A 22760-nucleotide genomic window follows, 5' to 3' on the forward strand; every position below is an offset into this window, starting at 1 on the left:
TCCAAATCATCACAGAAGTAAAGCAGTATGCACATTACAGTGTTTATGGTAAATGGAGTGAAATAAACAAGGAATGGGACATTGGAATGGCTGCAGGGGGGAGGCTCCATTCGACTATGATTTTGTGAGGGGGGAAGTGCAGCAACTCAAAGACAGCCCCGGCTGAACTATACCTCTCAAATGTCCAGATTTTTGCAGAATGAATAGATTTTTGCTTCTTATTTTTGGTTTGTTCCTCATAAAATTTCTGGTTTTCTGACAAATCATTTAGGAATGAAGTCATTAAATAATGACAGACATTGAGTTTCAGACATTATAACCTTCAGAAAAATGCATGCTAAAGCAAGATCGGTTATTCTATCAACTGTCTTAAGTTTATATAAGCGCAATTTTTAGTACTGTTTGTATGTTCCCCAATATATTTGGCCTTGTCTAGATTTCCTGCATTAAGAGGTTGAGAGGTACGTGCAAATAAATCACCTTTATAAATTAGGAATATCCAAACCTCTCAACTGTCCCCAATTTTGGCTCAAAATGTTGCTCTCCCCTAATAATCCCTCCGCAAAATGGCAATTTGGGAAGAAAACATGGATGGTTTACAATTATAAATAACTGCAATGATCAGAGTTATAGATTATTTTTATTTCAGAAATGCATGTAGATTCTCTTATTTTGTCAGCTGCTCAAGTTAACAGTACTAATATTAAAAAGGTGCCCCTTCTTTGGCAGGTTCCCAGCTGTATTGTGTTGCAATTTTATATTTTTGCATCACATTTTTGGTCCGTTTTTCATAAAATTGTGGTTTTCTGGCAAATTAGTAGAAAATCATTAAAGATTGAAGTTAGAAAATAATGGCAGACATTTGAGTTTCAGATTTCATACCCTTTAGAAAATTCATACTAATGCAAGATCTACTACTATTCTATTATCTTTCTAAGTTTATAAGAGCAATATTTAAACAATTGTCCTTATTTTTGGGCTTGTGTCCCACTCCTATGTATGGCTTTGTCCAGATATCTTGCTCTGAGGTTGAGAGGTATGAGTGTCAGAGCCATCACCGTCAGCCAGAGACATTTCAAATTGTGACATACTTGTTGCACCCCACTCCCCAATGTAGTGACTCTGGATGTGTCTAAACAAGGCAAGGAGCAGTTATGCAGTGTAAGTGTGCAGAGTATTCCCCCCATTCAAAGTAGGCACACGTACGACAGTGGCTTTTCATCTGTCCTTGATTTTGCAGAATGTTCTGGTTTTCTGTCATATTTATACTATTGATTTATGCTTTTTATTATTCAGAAAATGCATGCTGTCGCAGTGCCCTGTTGCTCTGTGTTTAGGTAGCAATGCTTTAATGACCATCAGGTAAGCTTGTTGGAGATTGTAAGAAGCAAGTAAGCTTTAATAAGCATACTGTTAAAGAATTACCAACATTGAAAGCCTTTTTGTTGCTGCAATGCAGAGAATAGTTACATAACTAGATAACATATAAGACTTAGGTATTGAAATGCATATGACAGTATTTGTAATAAAAGACAGGATTACAGTATTTTCGGAAGCTCATTACATTTGTTGGAGACTTGCAGTCATCTTTGCAGGCTTTGCCCGTAAACTAAACAGAATGCCAGTCTATCATGTATGGTCCATAACCTGTGCAGTAATCCTTTAAGCAATTTATTTTGAGCTTGTTTCTTGTTTGCTGTTCATTTTTTACTTTGATCATGTCTTCCCCATGAAACAAGTAGATACTTGTCAGGCAGCAGGTCTTTTTTGGATATGAAACATTTTTACAAGTGAGGGTATCACAGAGATTGCTACTTTCAGCATGTTACTTGGTAGTTTTATAAAGATGAATATAAATTATAATTAGAACTGCAGTGCAAGGAGAAGTGGTTTGAGTTGAGTGCTGCTTGTTTGTTTTTATACTTGATTTTGACTGGCATTCCAGTAATGTATTTAAAAAGTAATTTATTTTTTTATGCCTCTCAACCTTTGTGTTTCCATATAGATATTAAGTAAGCTGTCATGTAGCCAATGTAGTGAAATATGTTTTCTTCTATGCTTCATTTTGTCTTGATTGGACTCTCATTATGATGGTTTGGCACCCAGGGGCAGCGTATTTAATTAAAGTTCCAGTTGTTGTGGTTTTGAGCATAGCTCCACCACTTTCTAGTTAGTCACACCCCTTCCCATTTGTCTCACCCATTCAGCTGTCTCCTGCAGCCCCCCTTTAATTTGAAGTCATCAGCTGCCACTGGTGGTCCAAGGACTGATCCCTGAGGAACTCCACTTGTGAGCGGCCCGATTTTACTTCATGGATCCTGTCTGTGAGCCAGTTGGCTATCCACTAGCTAACATAAGGGTTTGTACCTAACCTCTTGAGTTTGTCAACGATGCCTGAGTGGGGTATTGTGTCAAATGCCTTGGCTAGATGAAGGTAGGCAGTGCATGTCACTGCAAACTAGATTCCTGTATGTAACTATGTACTGGTGAAATTTCAAATGTGCTTTCGCAGAAAAAATGTCACTCAAGGTGTCTATACAGGGAACTAGCAAACCTTTGAGGGGAAACTAATAAGTAGACCCTGAAAATTTAAGGATGAAGTATTTAGATAGATATTCTGAAGTTAGAAACAAATCAAGTAGTACTTACTGAAAAGAAAGAAGCTTGTCAACAATGCTGAAAAGAGGGGAGTCACGTGAATCACTACTTCCTGGCTACTACTGGTGATGGCCTCACCACAGCTTCACTCTGCTGGGAAACAATGCCAATTTGCTTCTTATCTCACCAGAAGCAAAACATTAGCACCAATCCCAAGATGAAAAGCAGGCCTCAGCCTATTTGGTGATCCATATTCATGTTCCAGATGATGCATGGTCTGTAGGCTTGTTGTAGCCTTTCCCTGGTAGATGCTTTGAAGACCAATCAGACCAATCAGGTACATCAAGCACAGACACTCACTGCTCAACCAGAAATGGTCAGGAATCAATGCACCCTGCTCCTTCTCTCACTAGGAACAAAATATAAGCACAAATTCTAAGCTGCCACCTATGAAGTAGTTATTAGGCTTTTTGGTGATCAGCAGTCTCCAGGAAATAATGTCCCTGTGCTCCTTCTTTCACCAGAAGAAAATGGAAGCACTAATCCCAAAATCAGTACAGAGAGGCAGAATGTGGGCTCACCAATAATTGGTGATCTTGCAATAGATGTTGCAGATTTTAAAGGTACGATGGGAAAATAAGTTAATATGCTATGCACTGCAGTGTGTTCTAAGCAGTTAGATATGAAAGAAGGGGCAAATTAAGCTTTAGCTGTCTAAGCAGAGAGCCACTAATTTTAAAAGAGCAAGATAGCTTGCAAAGGGGTGGGCACTTTGTATTCTGGTTGTATGGAATACAGTGAGATGGCCAATAAATTTAAATAGTGGAAGGGGAGTGATTTCACAAAATGAAAATGTTGTGCTTACTCACAAAAGCCAATGAAAGGGAATGAGATATATGGTCAAACTAACATAAGAGGCAGGCAACTAGGAAGAGAGTCCAGTTTAAGAACACAACAGCACCAGGGTGGGAGGATGGGAAATATTTCTGTGTGGCTCACAACGGACACAGCTGTAGTCTCTTTCCTTGTTTTAATATGCTATTAAAATAAGAACACATGTAAAACACAGTGTAAAGAAAACAAACCACAATACAAAAAATAGAAGAATGCAATAAAGTAATACAAAATACAAGAAAGCAAACTAACCTTTCCCTCACAGCAAGTTGTGGTCAAGTGTGGGTGAACTTTTTACTACTATACACTCCAACAATTGTTATATGTTTAGGGAATGTCTTTATTGTCATGGCTATACAGTCTACAGTTTTGGCATTATCACCATACGTCAGAGGTGTTATAATAATCTTTATTCGCTATTATAACACCTCCACCTGATTATTTTTTGTTAGAATGTCTGTTACAGTAAAAACATTTATATGATGACAGAGCTGACTTCTAGTCATTGTTTTTAACCATATTTCTCAAGCAATAACAACATCAATCTTGTGGGAATGTATCAAATCTTTAGATAACAACACTTTATTATTAATGCTTATAGCATTAATAACTATCATAGATGCATCAAATGTTTCTATCTTTGAGCTATTACATTTTTGACCTGGCAGAAATCCTGCCTTGTGCTTATCAAATTTTGCAAAATATCTTCTGCAAAAAAAAAAAATATTTCCTGATCTTAACAAGTACACACTATCTTGTCTAAACATATGTGTGCCCAAAAGTAGGCTTGGATACCCTACACATTTCCATTTTTTAAAGCGTGACTTTTTTCATGTAGGTATTTACCCAAACATGGAGCATTTTTCATATAAGTATTTACACAAAAATCTTTTCAATCTCAGTGATCTGACTCTCTTTTATATATGTGATTTGTGAAAAATATGTCCTGAGACTGAACAGGGCTATGCAGTCCGAACTAACATTCAGAGAGTCCTTATGGATGAGATCATTTATACCAACAAGAAAAAATACAGATCCATACTTCCTAACATTAGGATATGCTAAGACCTTTCTCACATCCTCTGTTTTTGCTCCTGGCAAGCATAACATTATTTGATGTTCAGTATTTTCTCTGCAGATGTAAGTATTAGTTCTTCTAATAACTGAATCTCCAATTACGAGAATATCTTTTCTGACCAGATCTGAAGAATCTTCCACTGTTAATACAGTAATATCTGCTGTACCAATGGTTACAAAGGAATGATCTTCATCAGCATTAGTCTTATTAATCTCACTGTTTTCATTGCATAATACATTTACAAACTGGCTTTGTGCATCCACACCTTGAGCCATGTAGTCAACTTCTGTTTTCTCCTCTTATTTTCTTACAATAATGTTCTTCAGTCCTCCCACATTCAGTTTTGATTTCTTCCTTTTCACCTGCCGCTTGCCTCTTTTTTCTACATTTTGTTTTGGAAAAAGGATGCCTTCTTCTGTAGACTGAAGGTTCTCTGATAGAAAAATGTTATCATTCCACGTAATCTGTGAGTTACATAACAAAGCAGTGTCCTTTTTACTACATATTCTCTTTCTTTTACAGTCATTAATCAGTTTCTTTTTCTTCTTTGTTATTTGTTGTGAACCTCTTCCTTACTTTCTTTTTTCTTATTTTCTTCCATATGGCCTGAATCCTCGGATTGCTGAATATTTATATCCAGAATTCCAAAGTTGTCAGTGGTATTATCTTGTTCAATAAAGGTTCATCTTTACTGACAGTAGACATTTTCTAAATGTGTTCTATTTGCTGTTTGCCTAACATTATTCATCTCATCAGTCCAGTCATTAATACATGTAACAACAGTTCTCCAAGCTGTGCCAATTGCACAAGTAGTATTGTCATCAGTAAGTCTAGATTTGTTGCTAATAATGGTCATCGAATCATCCAACTTTTGACATGAGGAACACAGATCGCAGTGATATAAGGTCATACCTTGAAATGTACATAGCAGTTAGTACACTATAAAAAATACTTGAGCTTTAGCACACTATTCATGCCAAACTCATTTAAGGACCTTATTTCTAAAAGAAAATAATAATCAAAATCAGTTAGCACAGGATTCAAAGAGATTTTAAATCGACTTCTGTGAAAAATATCACACAAAAAACATACTGCTAAGTTTTAAATTAAGTAGAGTAAAGGCGTTGCTCTGACTGTACTAGTTGTAGAAGTCACACAAAAGCTGGAATTCCTTTACCTCATTATCAAATGCACACAGTAGCTTCTGCTAACTAATGCTTGCAGTCACACCTCTCAATAAATTACAAACCAACAGGATGGTTTAAGATAAGATATGGATTGTCCTCTATACAGTCTGTGTGAATTTATAGTGGACTTGGCCGTTTGGGATGGCTAAACTTTGCCTGTCTAAAACCTATCCCTTTCTAAAAACAAACAGTGAAAATTAGAGGTAAAACAACAAAATATAAACTAAAGTAAATCTTCTTATCTACAAGCTATCCCTTCATTCCTACAAACAGTGAAAAATAGTGGAAAAAATAAAATATAAATAAATCTTCTCTTAACAGTCAGCTGCACAGTCCATAATAAACCAAAACAAGATTGTTCAGATAAACTCTGGATTGTTGCCCAACAATTGGTGTAAGTGTGGCTGTGTAAATGTATGTCTGACTAGGCCCCTTGGTATGGGTATAGTTTCCCTGTCTAAAACCTATATTTTTCTAACAAGTGACAGTGAAAATTAGAAGCAAAAACAACAAAATTTAAATCAAAGTAATTTTTTTCTGTAAGCTAGCCTTTTCTTCCTACAAATAGTGAAACACTGTGGTAAAAAATAAAATATAAGTCAAAATAAAGTTTCTCTTAACAGGCAACTGCACAGTCACTCACAAGCCAAGAGTGGATTGTTTAGATAAGTTATTGGGAGGATCCAGTTGCCCCTGAAACTGTGTAAGCAAGTACAGAGTGTGTGGGGATTTGTGGCAATTGCCCTTGGTTAACATCATTGGAAGGGAGAACCAAGACTGCCTGGGGCAATAGGGTGTCACCACAATGATCTTTGGCATTTCTCTCTGAAAATTTAGAAGTACATTTTGAATCAGAGGAAAGACTGAAAACACATCAAGTAACATTCCATCTAAAGGAACAAAAATAAAGTTGTCCCCCAAGCACGGCTGCAAGGATGTCTGAAACAGAATTTCTCTAGTTGTCTGCTTTGAAAGGAGATTAACAGATCTACTCGAGACATCTCCTGCAACTGGACTAGAACCTGGAAGACCACTGACTTGAGCTTCCACTCGTGTGGGTCTGCCAAGGAACTGCTTAGTCTGTCTGCTACCACGTTCTGCTCTGATAGGATTTAAGAAGGCTGAAGAGACAAAGAATACTGAGGAGCCTTCCAGGCCATTATTGTCAACCAGCACAGAGAATAAGATCTCATACCCCCTTGTCTTTTGCGATACCACATAACTATGCTGTTATTAGTAATCTCCTGGAGGAGACCTGGAGTCCATATGTGATGAAAAACCTTCAAGGTATGAATCATCACCAACATCTCCTTGACACTGATGTACTTCCATGCATCCATGGGACTCCAAGTGGCTTGCACTTTTGTTTGACACAGGTCCACATTTAACGGACAAATCTGTTTGAACAGATTGTACCAGAATCACAGTGGAAAACAGAAGTCCTGAACTGACACTCAATTGCTCAATCCACCACTGTAGCTCTTGTCTGATGAAAGGAAGCAATGGCAACTGGATTTCCAGAGAATGAAGGTGCTGAGTCCAACAATTTTGAACATACCATTGGATTTTTCTCATGTGAAGGTGAACCAGCAGTATCATCCAAATCATGGATGCCAACAGTCCAAGAGTTTTTAGAAATTCTCATGCTGGGACAAAATTCCTCTGGGAGAATTCTAGAAACACAGCTTGGTAAGAACGGATCTTGTCTTCAGGCAAAAAAGGCATTCTTACATTGAAACTGATAAGACACCTTACAGAGATGAGTCTTTGTGAGGGGTTCAGGCAGGACTTCCAGAGGTTCATATTGAACCCTAGAAGGGAAAGTAAGGCCAAAAACTTTTCTCACAATACCAAACACTTGAACACAGACTCTGCATAGATCAGTAAGTTGTCCAAGTAAGGAAAAATGTAGATACCTAAAGTCCAACAGTTGGCCACTATCAGAACAAGACATTTTGTAAATACTCGAGGAACAGTAGATAGCCCAAATAGCAATACAGAAAACAGAAAGTGAAACCCCGAGACAACACATCTCAGAAACCACCAGAAATGAAGACCAATGGGGATAAGATGATAGGTATCCTTTAAATCCATGGTCACAGTGAAGCAGTGATCCAGAAGAAAAGAAAACACTGTCTGCAGGCTGAGCATTTTGAATTTGGGAATCTGAATGAAGGTATTCAGAAAAGACAGGTCCATTACTGGTCTCCATGCATTTTCTTTTTTTAGGAACCAGGAAAATTTGGGAATAAAACCCCCTCATTCCTTTGGAAGGAGGCACTGGTTCTATGAGCCTCAAGTCCAGAATATTTTGGAGAACAGGAGGATATAACAAAGACTGGTCTGGTGGATGAGCAGGAACTCCCTTTAATGGTGGAGGATTGCCTTTGTACTACCATTGGTAACCTTTGCCCTTAGTGTTGAGGATCCATTTGTCAGAAAACACTGATGGCCATGCCTCCTTGTTAAGAGACATCTTGAGAGATGTATCACCTGGAAGAAGACCTGAAACAGATCAGTACCTCATCCCAGCATAGTCACAACTTGTGATGGGATGTGTACTTTTTGGGAAAGGGACCCTTCTTGGACTGTTGGAGTGTTCCATACTGCTGATTCCTTTTGGTACCTTGGTTCTTGTTAGGCTGTGACTTTTGTTTAAGAGGATGCACCAAAAATGATCCTATTTAAAAGAGGAAAAGTTAGGAATATGAAACATTTTGTATCAATTTACTTCTGTCACCTCAGTGTTTAAGGATCTGATTATTTGCAGTACCAAACACACACTCAGACTCAATGGGAACTTTCAAAATGTTATTTTTTAAGTCATTAGAAAAATTTTGACTGTGCAGTCAAGCATACATCCTCATCAACACTGAGAAAACTGCATTTCTAGAAATAGTGTCAGCCCTTTCTAAGATACTCTTTAAAGCATGTTTTGATACCTGAGAAAAATTGGAAACAATTTATTTGTCTTAAACTGTTTGCTTGACTGGCAATGATGCAGCAAACTCTTCTAAACTATTCATGCATCTCAAAACAAAATTCCACAGAACACACTGATAGTTAAATATTTTAAATGATCCCATACTGCACTTCACCAGCCTTTTCCCCTGAGATTCCTGCCATTTGCATAGTTTATCTAGAGGAACTGAATTAAAAGAAAACAGACTTTTAACTGGAAATAGTAGCTGGAGACACAGAAGTTGGGTCCACTGACATAGGACCATGGAGACCCCGCAAGGTGGAGGAAAACCTAAATTTCCTAAATGCTTTTTTAGGGTGATCCTCGGCAAGCAAAGAAGAACTATAGGCTTTCTTAATAGGAGTCTCATCCTCCAAAAGGTCACAGACCTGCTAATCTCATGTAGCAGAAGCTCACTTCCAATTAAATATATGCATAAACCAAGCCAGCAGTCAAGAAAAAGAAAATGTCGGCTTGGGTTACTGTATCAGCTTGTCATCAGAGGAAATTTCTGATCCAATTCAGACATGTATGGACCCTCAGACACATGATCTTCAAAATCTGGATCCAAAACAGAAAAAAATGAGGGTCAAAATACCGGAGCTACTATTAACCAGGGAACATAACCCAGAATCAACTGCCTGAAGAATGGATTTAGCCATTGCCACCATCTCTGGCAGGGAACCTGGAATAGAATGTTGCTGAACTACATTGTGAGTTTTGGTCTCTTGTTAGCATGCACTACAGTAGAAGGAGAATCCACGAAGACAAATTTGCAACTCTGGCAACAGATTCTGCACCCCTAACTTTCCTTGCACTTAAAGTATTTGGTTCTCAGTACCTGAACCAGACACTGGTACAGCCCTGTAGGATGTGTCTGACTATTGTGTCATTGCACATTTGTGGTATCAACACCACACCACTGGATGGGAAGGTAAAAGTAGGTGAATGATCTGATAGTGTCCTCTTGACTAAGGCAAATGCAAAATCAATAGATGTTAGTTGAGGGGACAGTTTCAGAGTCCATCTAGAGAGGGAACAAAAATAGCCAGGTCAATAAAATCTACTGGTGAAATTGCACTCCCTGTAAATAAAATGATAATCCCCCTATATTCCCCCATACAATAGCAGCTTAAAAATTTAAACAGAGAACAAACAGAGTACTGTACTGAAGAAATAGCCAGTAATTTAGTAGTTACACTAAGAACCAATACAGATCATCAAACTCCCTAATAAAATTCAATAAATTTCAGTCCCACATGTATACAACAGGGTAAATTATCCTAAAATAATGAAGTCAATATAATCTTAAGAAAAAAGCCTGTCAAAAAACAAAATGTTGCCAACATTTAGATTTAAACAACTAACTCATTGAAAATCATATTGAATAACTTCTTTACAGAGTTGAAGGTTAAAAAAACTTTGAAATCAGCAAGTTTTCCTTTCAAAAGATTCAAGCTGATGTCTTACATCAACAGAAGTAACAGCCACGATTTACTCATGATCATGGCAGCATCAAATAAAAAAGCGGAAATAGCCACAGTATGAGCCACTCCAGTGGAGTGAAGGAATAAAGTGCTGACTATGACCCAGGTGACCTGGGTTCGATTAGCATCTTGGGTAACTCGTATTGTGGCAGGAAATGATGGGCGCACACATCCTGGAGAGGTGTATGGCTCCTAGTCACCTGTGGCTGATTGTTTCCAGTGAAGACAGGAGACGTCACTGGAAGAAATGGTCAATGGACTAACTGTAGGCTTGGATGAACTGCTGCAGAGGAAGGGCAATATACCACATACCTACATTGCACATGCCTATCCTGGAGTGGACCACAAGCCACAAAAAAGTAGGGAAGATGGGAGGAAAAAAAGTAAGACCAGTAAGTAAGACACTCTTGTTTGGAAGTTCAGACATGCTGAGCCTCTGTTGCCTTCAGTCTGTGACTATCCTCAGCAATTTACCAGATATATGGGAGAGAGAACAAAAAAAAAAAAGCCAAAGTACAGGAAGAAACTGTCCAACCTTTCAAAAATACAATAAAACATTCAGAAATTGTTATAAACCCTTATAAAATTAGAATTCCACTTACCCCAGACAGGAAATTCCTTCATTAACAACAGGAAATAATGTACTGCTAAGATGCACTTTTTAACTTCTTGAAGAAACAAATACACACACACACACACACACACACACACACACACACACACACACACACACACACACACACACACACACACACTGTCACACATATTCTATCTACTATAAACAGAGACAGGAAAGGCAGATGGAGGAATAAAATAACCCAAAAGGTTTCTTATCTGACCTCTGGAAAACACAAATCCAGAAAAAGTTAATCATTCCGAAGATCCTTCTCTTCCAGTGGCACTAGAAAAAAATGAAGGGCTGCTGTCTGTTGTTGTGAGGGACTATCCTGCTCTCACAGATGATTGGTTCTTCACATCCACAGATCTGCAGATGGAGGAGTCTGAAGCTCTGAGAAACTGCCAAATATGGTGTAGAATGGCACTACAACCAGAATGCCAGGAAGATGGTGTGTTTGTTGAACGTTTTCAGTGACAGATGGATCTGGCATGAAACATGCAGTGCATTCATAGGCGCTGAAATCTGTTGAAGACTGGGGGGGGGGGTGAGAGGGGCATTTAGTGATCTAAAAAGGGCAATAGTTTAAAACTATTTACTACCACAACATAGGTTCACTTGGAGGACATTTTAAGCTTAGCCAATTCCTTTTTGCTTGAATTAACATTTCCTGATTGATCTTACCTATCCCATGACTGATAATTTTATATTAGCCATAGTGAGAATAACTATGATCATACCATAGATAATTTGAGGGGACCCACGTTGGGATATAGCATTTTGGAACTGCCTCTTTCTGTTGGTAAGAGATGCAATCCTGGAGTACATTTTCTATTACCCATCTTTAGATCCAAGTTGCATTTGAATATGGACAGGGATGAGCTTTGTTTTACTTGAATGGATACTTTGTTCTGGAACAGTGGTAGCCTCTGTGATATATATCCGTCTCTTCACAGCATTCAGTTTAGATACCCAGACTGAGTATGTCTGATTCCATTTGACTTGTTGATGTTCAGTAGGTCCATCTGCATTAGATCTGAGGATGCCTTGTATGCCAGACATGTCATCTCTAAGCACTCTGTAGGTTACTGAGTATAGTGATAAATCTTTGAAGTTGTCCATGCAAGACCTATTGCTTAGGACTTGTATGATTTTATTAAGGTATCTCTGCAGGTATTCCAATTGTTGCATAGGTATGGACAGATACATGCCAAAGTGGGCATTATACAAAATGCTTGACCTAATGAGTGCTTTGTAAAGGGGGACAATAACATCTCTAGATCTAGTCAAAATCAATTTGTTTATAAAGTGTGCAATATAGAAATACCTTCTTATGACTCTGGGCACATGTTGGTCAAAACTTAGGTCCTGTCGTGTACACACAAGTTCTCAAATGCCAAACAACTGGGTCAGTTCTCAGGGGGCATTGTCAGTGTGGGAGTTTCCTGGAGTAGATGACTTCCCAAAGGATATGATAATGTATTTTTTTGAGTTTAGTTTCAATTCATGATTCTGGCACCAGTTATTATTTGGGACAAACCTTCCTGCATGATGATTAAGTCATTTGGGGATTTAATAACTGCCCCTAGCTTGCAGTCATCTCATACTTAGTCAGCCAAAGCCCTTTAGTATTTCCTTTTACTTTTTTTTTTACCTTCATCCATTGCTTTGGTGACAAGAGTAAAGCTTAAAATTTGCCCATGATTTTGAGCCTTTCACGCTTCTCCCAATTCTTGCTCTAAGAGGTTGAGAGATCAGAGTATATGTTTGACTGTCCCTGATTGCGTCATAGTTTTGGTCTGTTCCTCATATGTGTAATTTTCTGGCAAATTTATGAGGAATGTAAAACTTAAATAATGATAGACACTTGAGTTTCAGACAAACACGCAATGAAAACAGACTTGGCATGAGCAGTAAACTTCTCTGCCCTTGAAACTCACATTCATTGAAACAACATGAAAACCCACGTTCATTTTGCATCTGGCCAGTGGAGGACTAAGCTTATCTCTGGGCTGTTTTCAAACCATAGGCTCCTTACACATTTTTAGGGCCATGCATACATGTATGCGTTCTTTGATTCACCTTCCTAATTCTATTAGATTATATACTATTCATTTGTCATTTTTGTTTATCAAAGACAGTGAATTAGCCAAATAATAAAAGTGTTTGTAACTGTATTTAAAGGTTTCTACAGCATGATATAGTGAGGTAGAATCACTGCTGATTTTACAATAGTCTACAGTACAAATGGTGGCTGTCAGAATACACTTCATAAATCTTTGTCTTAGCTTATAGTACTCACAATAGGCATACTTGCCTCCTTTTGGCAGAAAACAGAAACAGAAAGAAAAAGTATAGGCCATAAGATCATGCCAGTTATCAATAAAATTAGAAATCTGATGCAATGACCTACATGAAGAGGAGAGGGCTTCCACCATGGAACGTTCATTTTGTTTGTCTGCAAGAGCAGCAGTAATTATAAATTATAAAACCTTTACAAAACAAACTTTAAGCACTATAACTGGAAGAAGAATTAAGCATGGACAAATATAACAAGTCAATCCAATACGACATTTATTCATTCATTCATTCATTCTATAATGCTTACTTTATCTATTAATGCATTGCACGGAAGATGGAAAATAATCTTAGTAGTGAATGGGCACAAGAGAGAGAAACTAATCCTAGGTAGATTATCAATCAGTTGCATATCTCTTTTTCTTTCACACACACACACACACACACACACACACACACACACACACACACACACACACACACACACACGCATGCACGCGTGCACACACACACACGCACACACACACACATGCACACTCTCGCTTGCTCACTCATTCACTCAAGTATATTTACACCCTGACAATTTGGAGGATTATCAAATCAGTTCATACCATATCTTTGAAAAGAAGGAATTTCAGACATGAACTGAAAATCCACACAATGAGACAACATGCAGATCCCAGGAAGAAGGTATCCTAGACAGAAACCAAAATGGAAATCCAAGCACCAACAGGTAGCAGTTATAAATATTGCACCAATAGGTATAATACCTTGTATTGTGACAGCTGTGGATAATGTTAAAAGAGTTATCAAGGGTGTAGCTGTTTATTATCAGAACAGTGTACATACACTGCATTTATTCTGTTAATGTCAAAGACTCAGATTTTGTTTTAGTTTTTTTCTTGAGTACCTTGTCTTATTTGTTGTGTGATTTAAAGCCTTCTTTTATCCTTCAGTTTGGACATGGAATCATATAGAAAACCGCATCAGTGGTACTTAGATTACAAGGTGTACTGCAGGACACACACACACACACCTCCACACACCTCCACTCCATGATCAGCAGCAGCATAGCATAAAATCTCCTCTCCTTAAACTCTGATCAGCAGCATAACGGAACACACTGCACTCAGGGGCAGCAGAGCATCTCTTCTGTGAGCATTGAAAACAAACTAAATGCATAACAGAACACACACCGCACTGCACTCGGGGGCAACAGAAGCAATCTGTGAGCATCACTCTGGCAGCTGTACCTGAAAATAAACTAAAAATCACCTTACCATAAGGAGCAGCAATGATCAGCACTTGTAAGGGCAGCATAACGGAACACAGCTAGTTTAACTTCCGCGCACTTTTAAAAAATTAGTGTGCGACTCACACATGGGTCCTTAGACAAATCCACGTTGAGTCCTTAAAGTGTGGGTGCACTTCCTCCCCCTCGATCTATGGTTCTGATGCCCTTGAGTACATTACTCGTTAGCTGATTTTTATTTCTGTCATTCATTGAGTTCCTGTAGGCTCAAAGTATGCAGGGTTTGTGTGCTCATTCCTCTGTGCACTGCTAACTTTACAGGATACCATCAGGAAAAGGTTATCAAACTATTGAGTGGGCTACAAAGGGGGCTTAATAAAGTCCTTGAAAAGGATGCAGGCATGGGCATATTCAAATGTTGAGTAAAAGGCAGAGAAGGAGGTGTCACATGTGTGAGGCTGCCAGCCCAGCTGGCTGGAATTTTGTAAATAATTCTATATGTTATGTGGATATTAAATTACTGGTGCAGACGTGTGTTGAACTGTAGGTTATGTACTAAGTTTCAAGAATGTAACCATAGTGTACCCTACTGGAAAAGAACAGAGTTAACTTCCAAACTCTAATAAAATAACTGAATAGTTTTATGATTGTGTTTATCTCAGTTTCAAGGCAGCTTGGAGACACAATAAGTTCTTTATATTGTGTGGAAACAGAAATAATTACAGGTTTCAAATGTAAAAGTGTTTTTAACTGTTTTATGACTTCCAGTTCTAGGCAAACTTCTGAGAGATAAGTATTTTTCACAGAGAAATATTAAATTCTGTTGGTATCTGTTAGCCTGGGAACTGATGGCAAGTGACAAATAGTGATGTCATCCAGTTGACCCAGCAGTAATGTGTTGTTATTAATTTAAGAATTATCTCTCAGAGAACGTCTGTGCATTTTGTATTTGTCTTTGGACCTGAAAACATTCTCTCATCAGCACTTCTGCCTTGCTTGATAGGAATATAATAAGATTAGTTTAGATGTTTTCTGTATTTATGTGAGACTGTCCTGCAATGTTGTTTTAAAATATTTCCTGTGATTCTAAACTATGTTGTCACTGTGTTGAGGTACTGAGTATTGTTTTGTTCTTTTATTATTTATTATTAAATATATTTAAACCTTTTAATTGTGGCTGGTTTGTTTAGAGATATTTAAGCTATGAGAGTACTTGCATATGTATTTGGTGACACTGTATAGGATAATAGTAACATTACACAGTAGAATTGGTCACCTTTTGTAAGGGCCTTATAGTAGCTGATAAAGAGCTGGTTGGTGGCAGTGATAACTAACTTTTAGTCTGGGCAGAAGAGGCATAGCTAGTAAACATGTGTCAGCCTTTCCCAGGAGTATGTGTGGGTGTTTGTATATAAAACAAATCTCAAGTGTGTGCATGTCAGCTACTTGGGCAGGGACACGAAGCGCTGGTTGAAAGGGTGCTGGAGGCTTTGGCATGACTGCTTGGCTGAGATCTTAACCCTATAGCTGTGCCAGTGGGGAGTCTTATTTGGGATCTAGAGAGAAAGGGAGAAACCAGCACCAGACTGATTGTGATCTCTGTGTGCTGTTAAGGGAAATTGTACTTTACTGTGTGTGTACTTATTATCCTCCCAATTTGCATGTCTCTCACTGGTGCTAGTGGTGAGGATTGAGGCTCCCTGATTACTAGGCCAGTGCAGGGGTGTCACAACATGTATGATGTACTGCAAAGGGTCAAATAGGTGAGTAAAGAAAAAATAAAGGGTGGGAAAAACTGCTATTTGTAGCAGCTGCAAGAAGATACCTTTCTGTGGAGATACTGGGTGGGTCAATAGAACGTCAAGTAGTACAACATGGTAGTGTGCAGACTGTCTATCATTCTACAGAGCACATGATAAGAGAAGGGGAGAATGGGATCTGTATGGAAACCAGCTGCACCAATTAGTCTTGATGGAACTGTGATTATGTTGAATTGATTTCAAAGTGTATTATCCTGTACCTCCACGTTAATGACTTATACATTTACTCAGGGAAGGCATCATTTTTCAGCCTATGTCCTTTTTCAGAAAGCCCATTTTAACTGAGAATGTCATTTAACACACATTGTTGGTACATTGGCCAAGTGAATAACTGTTGCCTCACATCAAGAGATTCCCTGGTTTAATTCTCAGCTGGATTGCCTTCTGTGTGGAGTCTGCATGTCCACCCTATGTTCACATGGGTTTCCTCTGGGTGCTTAGGTTTCCTCCCACATTCCATAGTCATTCAATAGGTGGATTGGATACTCTAAACTGGCCATAGGTGTGAGTATGTGGTGTGGAAGAGTGACTACAGCAAGGCTAGCCACCTGGTGGTGTAAACCTTGGCTCTAGATGATTGTCACTGTTGAAGTAACACCCTGATCTCATATGCAAAAATGGGAGAAATGGGTTGTGGATGGATGGATGTATTTAACACATATGTAACAAAAGGGGTTATAACACATTTACCCATTATTTTAATTTAAGCAGCTTTATTTTCTTGACTGAGATACATTGCATAAAGTTTTATATTCATATTTTTTTGGTATGTGATAGTTCTGTCAATTGTTTATTGCACATTAGCAATTGTAAGTTCTTTTTAACTCTACACTTTCTTATAAAGCGTTTTATTATAATCTTAATGTAAAGTTACTGGTCATAAAACAAAAAACGTTGATATCTCACATACTGGTTATAGCATATTAATGACAGCAGGAAAAATAGTCTATGCAACATACCTGGTTTGAAAACTCCATTAAATCTTGTACTTCTTTATCTATCGATTCTTGAATTTTTTTTCGATCCCTGTAACCTCTGTAATTACTTTGGATTGTTACAGCTGCTTTTTCACGGTCATCCTCTTCAGAAAAGTCAGGTAGTGATTCTTCGCTGGGATTTTCTCTATCCTCAATTATAATTGGCTCCAACTGTATTTGCACCTGCTTTTTACCAGCTAATTTTCCATCTTTTTTCAGCTGTTCCCTCTCTCTGTACCCCCTGTAATGACTCTGAATAACAACAGCTGCCTTGTCTTGATTATCTGAGTCTGGATTAGTAGATTCTGTTGGCTGAAGACTTTCTTCACTTGCCTCTGCACTTGTTTCATGCATTTTATTTCCAGGCATCTTCCCTTGTTCTTGAAGTTTATGGCGTTCTCTGTACCCGCGGTAATTACTCTGGATAACAGTTGCAGCTCTGTTTTGCTCATCATCATTTGTGGTTGGCTGCTCTGCGCTGTTACCTGATGCAGTCTCAGTAGATTCCACTGGTTCCTGCTGTTCAGTACTTCCACTGTTCCCCATATCATCTTGGGATTTCTCTTGTGGAACACTGTTTTTTCTTTTTGCAGGCAGCTTCCCTTCTTCATGGAGTCGTTTTCTTTCTAGATGACCACGATAATTGCTTTGAATGACAGTAGCAGCTCTATCTTGGTCAGCATTAGGTGTACTCTCCCCTGAAGTTGATTCATTTCCTGGTGATTTCTCATCAGATGCTTGGACTAATGCTGGATCGCTGCCTGATCCCTTTATGGATTCTTGTTGCTCTTTCAGTTTTTTACGGTCTCTGTACCCTCTGTAGTTGCTCTGAATGACAACTGCAGCTTTTTCTTTGTCAGTTTCTTGTGGCTGACTGCCAGCATCAGCACTTTCACTTTCCTTCACTGGTACTTCTGCTGTTGCCTCTGCAGTTTCAGCTTCCTGTGAGTCTGCGGCTGCCTCTGCAATTTCAGATTCCTGTTGTTTCTCTGTATTTGTTTCAGCAGATTCAGAGTCTTGTTCTTCAGCGTGCCTAGAAAAGGAATACATGATTATTTGCAAGATATACATACATGACAGGTATAATGTCTAATGCCATTAGTCATATTGCTTTGGAAAGTAGGCTGCTGAAAACTGCGCCATATACAGTACTGAACAGTGGCCCATTTCTAACAAAATGTTTTTTAATGGGGATGTAATCTATCAAATAATTACATGTACACTAATATTTAAAACTACTTGCAGCTTTGCTCCCACACCTGTAACAATTTAATCAAATGTGTTATTAGTATCTGTAATGCTTCTCCCACTAATTTCATAAGAAACATTTATGTTCTAGACTACAGTACACACTACCGAATGCATTCTGTGTGATGCTTTCATTGTTATGATCTTTGGAAGAAATGAGAGTACAAAAGACATGGGGATTTATTACATAGCTAGTAACACTGAAACATCTATAAAGAAAAGTTATGTACTCACCATAATGTTCCGTCTGTGTTGTCCATTTTCATTCTTCCTCAACTGCTGGGTTCGGATCTGACCCTCGGATCCGACTCGGTCACATTTTCCAGCTTGCGGAACACTGAAACTCTCAAGCTCCTCCCTTACCCATAATGCTTTAGTCACTTAACATACCTCAGATCTTGTTTGGTACCCCTTAACCCTGTAAGCACTAGGCAATGATAAAAACAACAGCATCTAGAACTCAAAGAAAGGAACACTGGTTCCTTCAGCATCTTTTAAACCTTCCAAAAGTCAAATATGGAGGAGGTTGGAGGGAGGAAAGCTGGGGAAGAATGAAAATGGACAACACAGATGGAACTTTATGGTGAGCGTAGATAAGAGTGTGTGATATACCTTTAAGAAGCTTTCTAGTGAGTCAGCAAATGCATGCAAAGTACTGAACATGTGCAAGTAAGACTGCCATTTTGACTAAGCAGCCAGAATGAGAGCATGCAAGTATGTAGTCAGCCAGTTAGATAGTTTGTTTAAGTTTAATGTTCCTGCCATCCATCCTGATGTATTTGTATACAATAAACTACTTAAACACCCAAGCTTTAACATCTTCTTAATGTACATAAGAAGAGAGGTGTGGTGTCAGAATGACATCCAGAGTTACAGCCAGGAGGCAACCTGTTAAAGTTGGAGGAATATACTGGAGTGGATCATCCCTACTGTTCAAATAACTCACAAAACAGGTCAGAAACATATTCCAGGTACTAAAACTTGCTTAAATGATTTCTTTTGTTACTAATATAAAACAAAGCACTGAGAATGCTCAATCAAATTTCTTATTAAACAAAATGACCAGAACTGCGACATATTGATAAACATATTCAAAATAATTACAAAAATGTGTGAAACAAATATCTGAATCTCATAAAATGTACAAAAAAGGGAAAACAACCATTTTTTTTGCTATGTGCTACTATTGACTAAAGCTATTCAAAATATCTGCAGTGTGCAAATTGTTTGCAAGTGTGTGTAGTATTACAGTGCAGTTATTTATAGTACAGTCATTTCAAAAAATATTTGGCAAAGTACAGTTACTTCAAGGCATAATTTGCACAGTACAGTATTAACAAAATATTTTGTACTGTTTGGATTAACGGGAGTCTTGTAGAGCTCAAAGTAGATACTGGCTCAAAGTGTAATGTTATGTCTGCACAAACACTTGCTAGAGTAAAAGCTGCAGAACAACTTTATTTGACAAAGTGTGCAAAGCTTGTTGCTTGTAGTGGTGAAACGATTCATATCTAAGGCTCAGTGGTGCTTTCATGTTACTCTGCTGGGAACAGCTATGACTTGCAATTTGCCGTAGTCAAGAGACATGTGCAGTCATTATTAAGCCTCAAAGACCATTTGAAAATGGGACTGCCTTCATTTAATAAAGAAGTTCACTGTGTAAGCTTGCACGACAACAGCTCAAATTTTGCCCAAACTGTTTTTTCTGAGTATGCTAATATTTTTGCAGACAAACTACCAAATGTGTACTCCATGAAGTTAGACCCAGAGGATAGCTCAGTTATTAGACCAGCACAGAAAGTTCCAGTAGCTATGCAGAGCAGAGTCAAATCCAAACTAGACAAAATGGTACAGCTAGGGGTAATTGGTCAGTAGAAGAACCTACTGAATGGGTATCCTCCATGGTAGTAAGAAAAGCTCAGATGAATTAAGAATATGTATTGATACAAGAGATCTGAACAAAGCATTAAAAAGGCCTCATCATCCAATGCGCACAGTCGAAAAGATAGCTGCCCTCATGCCAAACACCACTGTTTTTTCTGTCTTAGATGCAAAGAGTTAATTTTGGCAAGTTTTGCTCAACCGAAAATCTTCATTGTTAACCACATTCGGTGCACCATTTGGAAGACACCGATTTCTGAGAATGCTATTTGGAATAAATTCTGCCAGTGAAGTCTCTCAACATGCAATGGAGCACATTTTTTCAGGCTATCCCTGTGCTATTATAGTAAATGATATTCTAGTAGTAGGCAATGGTGAAGCCGAACATGACAAAAATATCAAGAAAGTTCTGGAAAGAGCATGTAAAGTGAATTTTAAGCTGAATCTTCAGAAGTGCAAATTCAGGCTATGAGAAGTTACTTATGTTGATCACTTTTTTACCAGATCAGGCTTACGACCAGATCCTTCCAAGCAAACAGCAATTCTCGAGATGCCAACTCCAGACAATGTTCAAACCCTACAAAGTTTTCTTGGCATGGTCAACTATCTAGGCAAGTTCAATCCAGATGTAAGCCAACTTTCAGCATTGCTAAGAGAGCTGACATGCAAAGATGTAATTTGATCATGGTCAGAAGCACCAAATATTATTTGATGTCCTGAAACTGAAAATTCAGCTAATAAGATGTTCACAAATCAGTTACTCTTTCCTGTGGTGCTTCTAAGTTTGATCTAGGTGCAGTCATTCATCAAGAGGGTAGACCAATAGCCTATGCATTGAGAACTCTTACACAAACTGAGATGCAATATGTCCAGATTGAGAAAGAGATTTTAGCAATTGTGTTTGCATGTTCAAAGTTTCATGATTATATTTATGGTCGACCTATCCAGATCAAAACTGATCACCAACCTTTAGTTATTATTTTGAGGAAGCCTATGCATACAGCTCCAGCTAGACTGCAATGCGTGATGCTCAAATTGCAGAATTACAATTTCAATCTTGTTTACACAAAAGGCGAACTTCTTTATCTTGCTGATACTTTACCCAGATCGCCCAGGAAAACCACAGAAGAGCATAACAATGAGCAACTTGATTTTAAGGTCAAGGAAGTGAGAAATTTTTCTTCCGCACATCTTGATAAGCTCAGAACTTACACAGCTTCAGATTCAGTTCTCCAGAAGCTTCACCACTTTGTCAGTCGAGGATGGCCTTCAAAGCAATCTTGTTTACCAGTAGAAGTGCAACCATATTTTCCATACAGAGATGAGATTTTGTCAGAAAATGGTATCATCATGCAAGGTCTTAAAGTCATTGTTCCAAAATCCCTGCAACAAGAGTACATTAAGATCTTACATCATGGCTACCCAGGAACTGATTCTACCAAAAGAAAGGTGAGCGGTCTAGTATTTTGGCCTACTATGTCAAGACATATTGAGAAAGTACTTTAATTTTGTTCAGTATGTAATAGTACAAAGCTGCATCAACAGAAAGGACCACTTCAGTTAAGCTAGATTCCTGAACTACCTTTGTCGACAGTATCCACAGATATCTTTGAGTAGAATGGTCAACATTATTTGGTGTTAGCAGACTCTTATTCAAATTGGTTCGAGAGTGACCTACTTCCCAACGTAACTTCCAATACTGTCATTACTAAGTTGAAGTGACATTTTTCTGTCCATGTTAGTCTGCATAGAGTTATTTCTGACAATGATGCACAGTTTACTAGTCAGCAATTCAAGAAATTTGCAGAAGAGTGGGACTTTGTTCATATTACGAGTAGTCCTGAATACCCTCAGTCAAACGGCTTGGCTGAATGTGCAGTTGAAAATGCAAAACAGTTCTTAGAGAAGTCCAGACATGACAATACTAATGTTTTTCTCAACTTGTTAAATCTCAGTAACATTCCTCATGAAAAACATCTTGGTTTACCTGACCAGAGTCTTATGTCGAGACAAACCAGAACCAAACTACCAATCAGTAATAATTTATTCATTCCAAGTGCTAAGAACAACAAAGCAGTAAAAGCCCAACTTTTGAAAAAACATTTTCCCCAGAAGTCTTACTATGATAAAACCAGCAAATGCTCCGTTCTTTACAAAAAGTGGTGATAGTGAGGATACAGATGTCAAAAGGTTTTGATTGAATAGGATTTGTGAAAAGTTTGTGTCAAGAGGTGAGATCATACATTGTAGAATCAAAAGGAATGGAATTCAGACAAAATTGGAAGCATTTGTTACTATTGTCCGAACCAATTTTACAGCATCTTGCCTGTGACAAAGACTCTAGTTCTCAGAGTGACTTGTCCAATGTTTCTGATCCAGAGAATATTCTGTCAGCAATCCCCATTCCAGAGAAAACCCCTGAGACTCCTCAAGCAGAACATTCCCCATTGAGTATCCCCATT

General features: G+C 38.2%; 1 protein-coding gene across 1 annotated transcript in view; it reads right to left on the reverse strand.

Moving 5' to 3' along the window:
• The window catches only part of MYO3A (myosin IIIA), a 2697794-nt gene that overhangs the window by 270622 nt on the left and 2404412 nt on the right, over positions 1-22760 (reverse strand). The window contains exon 30 of the mRNA XM_044064554.1: positions 17152-18202. Coding sequence (XP_043920489.1) covers positions 17152-18202 — 1051 coding nt within the window. The remainder of the gene's footprint in view (positions 1-17151; positions 18203-22760) is intronic.

The sequence above is a fragment of the Protopterus annectens genome, chromosome 3.part0 (genome assembly GCF_019279795.1).
Source record: "Protopterus annectens isolate FY-2018-M chromosome 3.part0, PAN1.0, whole genome shotgun sequence".
NCBI lineage: Eukaryota > Metazoa > Chordata > Ceratodontiformes > Protopteridae > Protopterus > Protopterus annectens.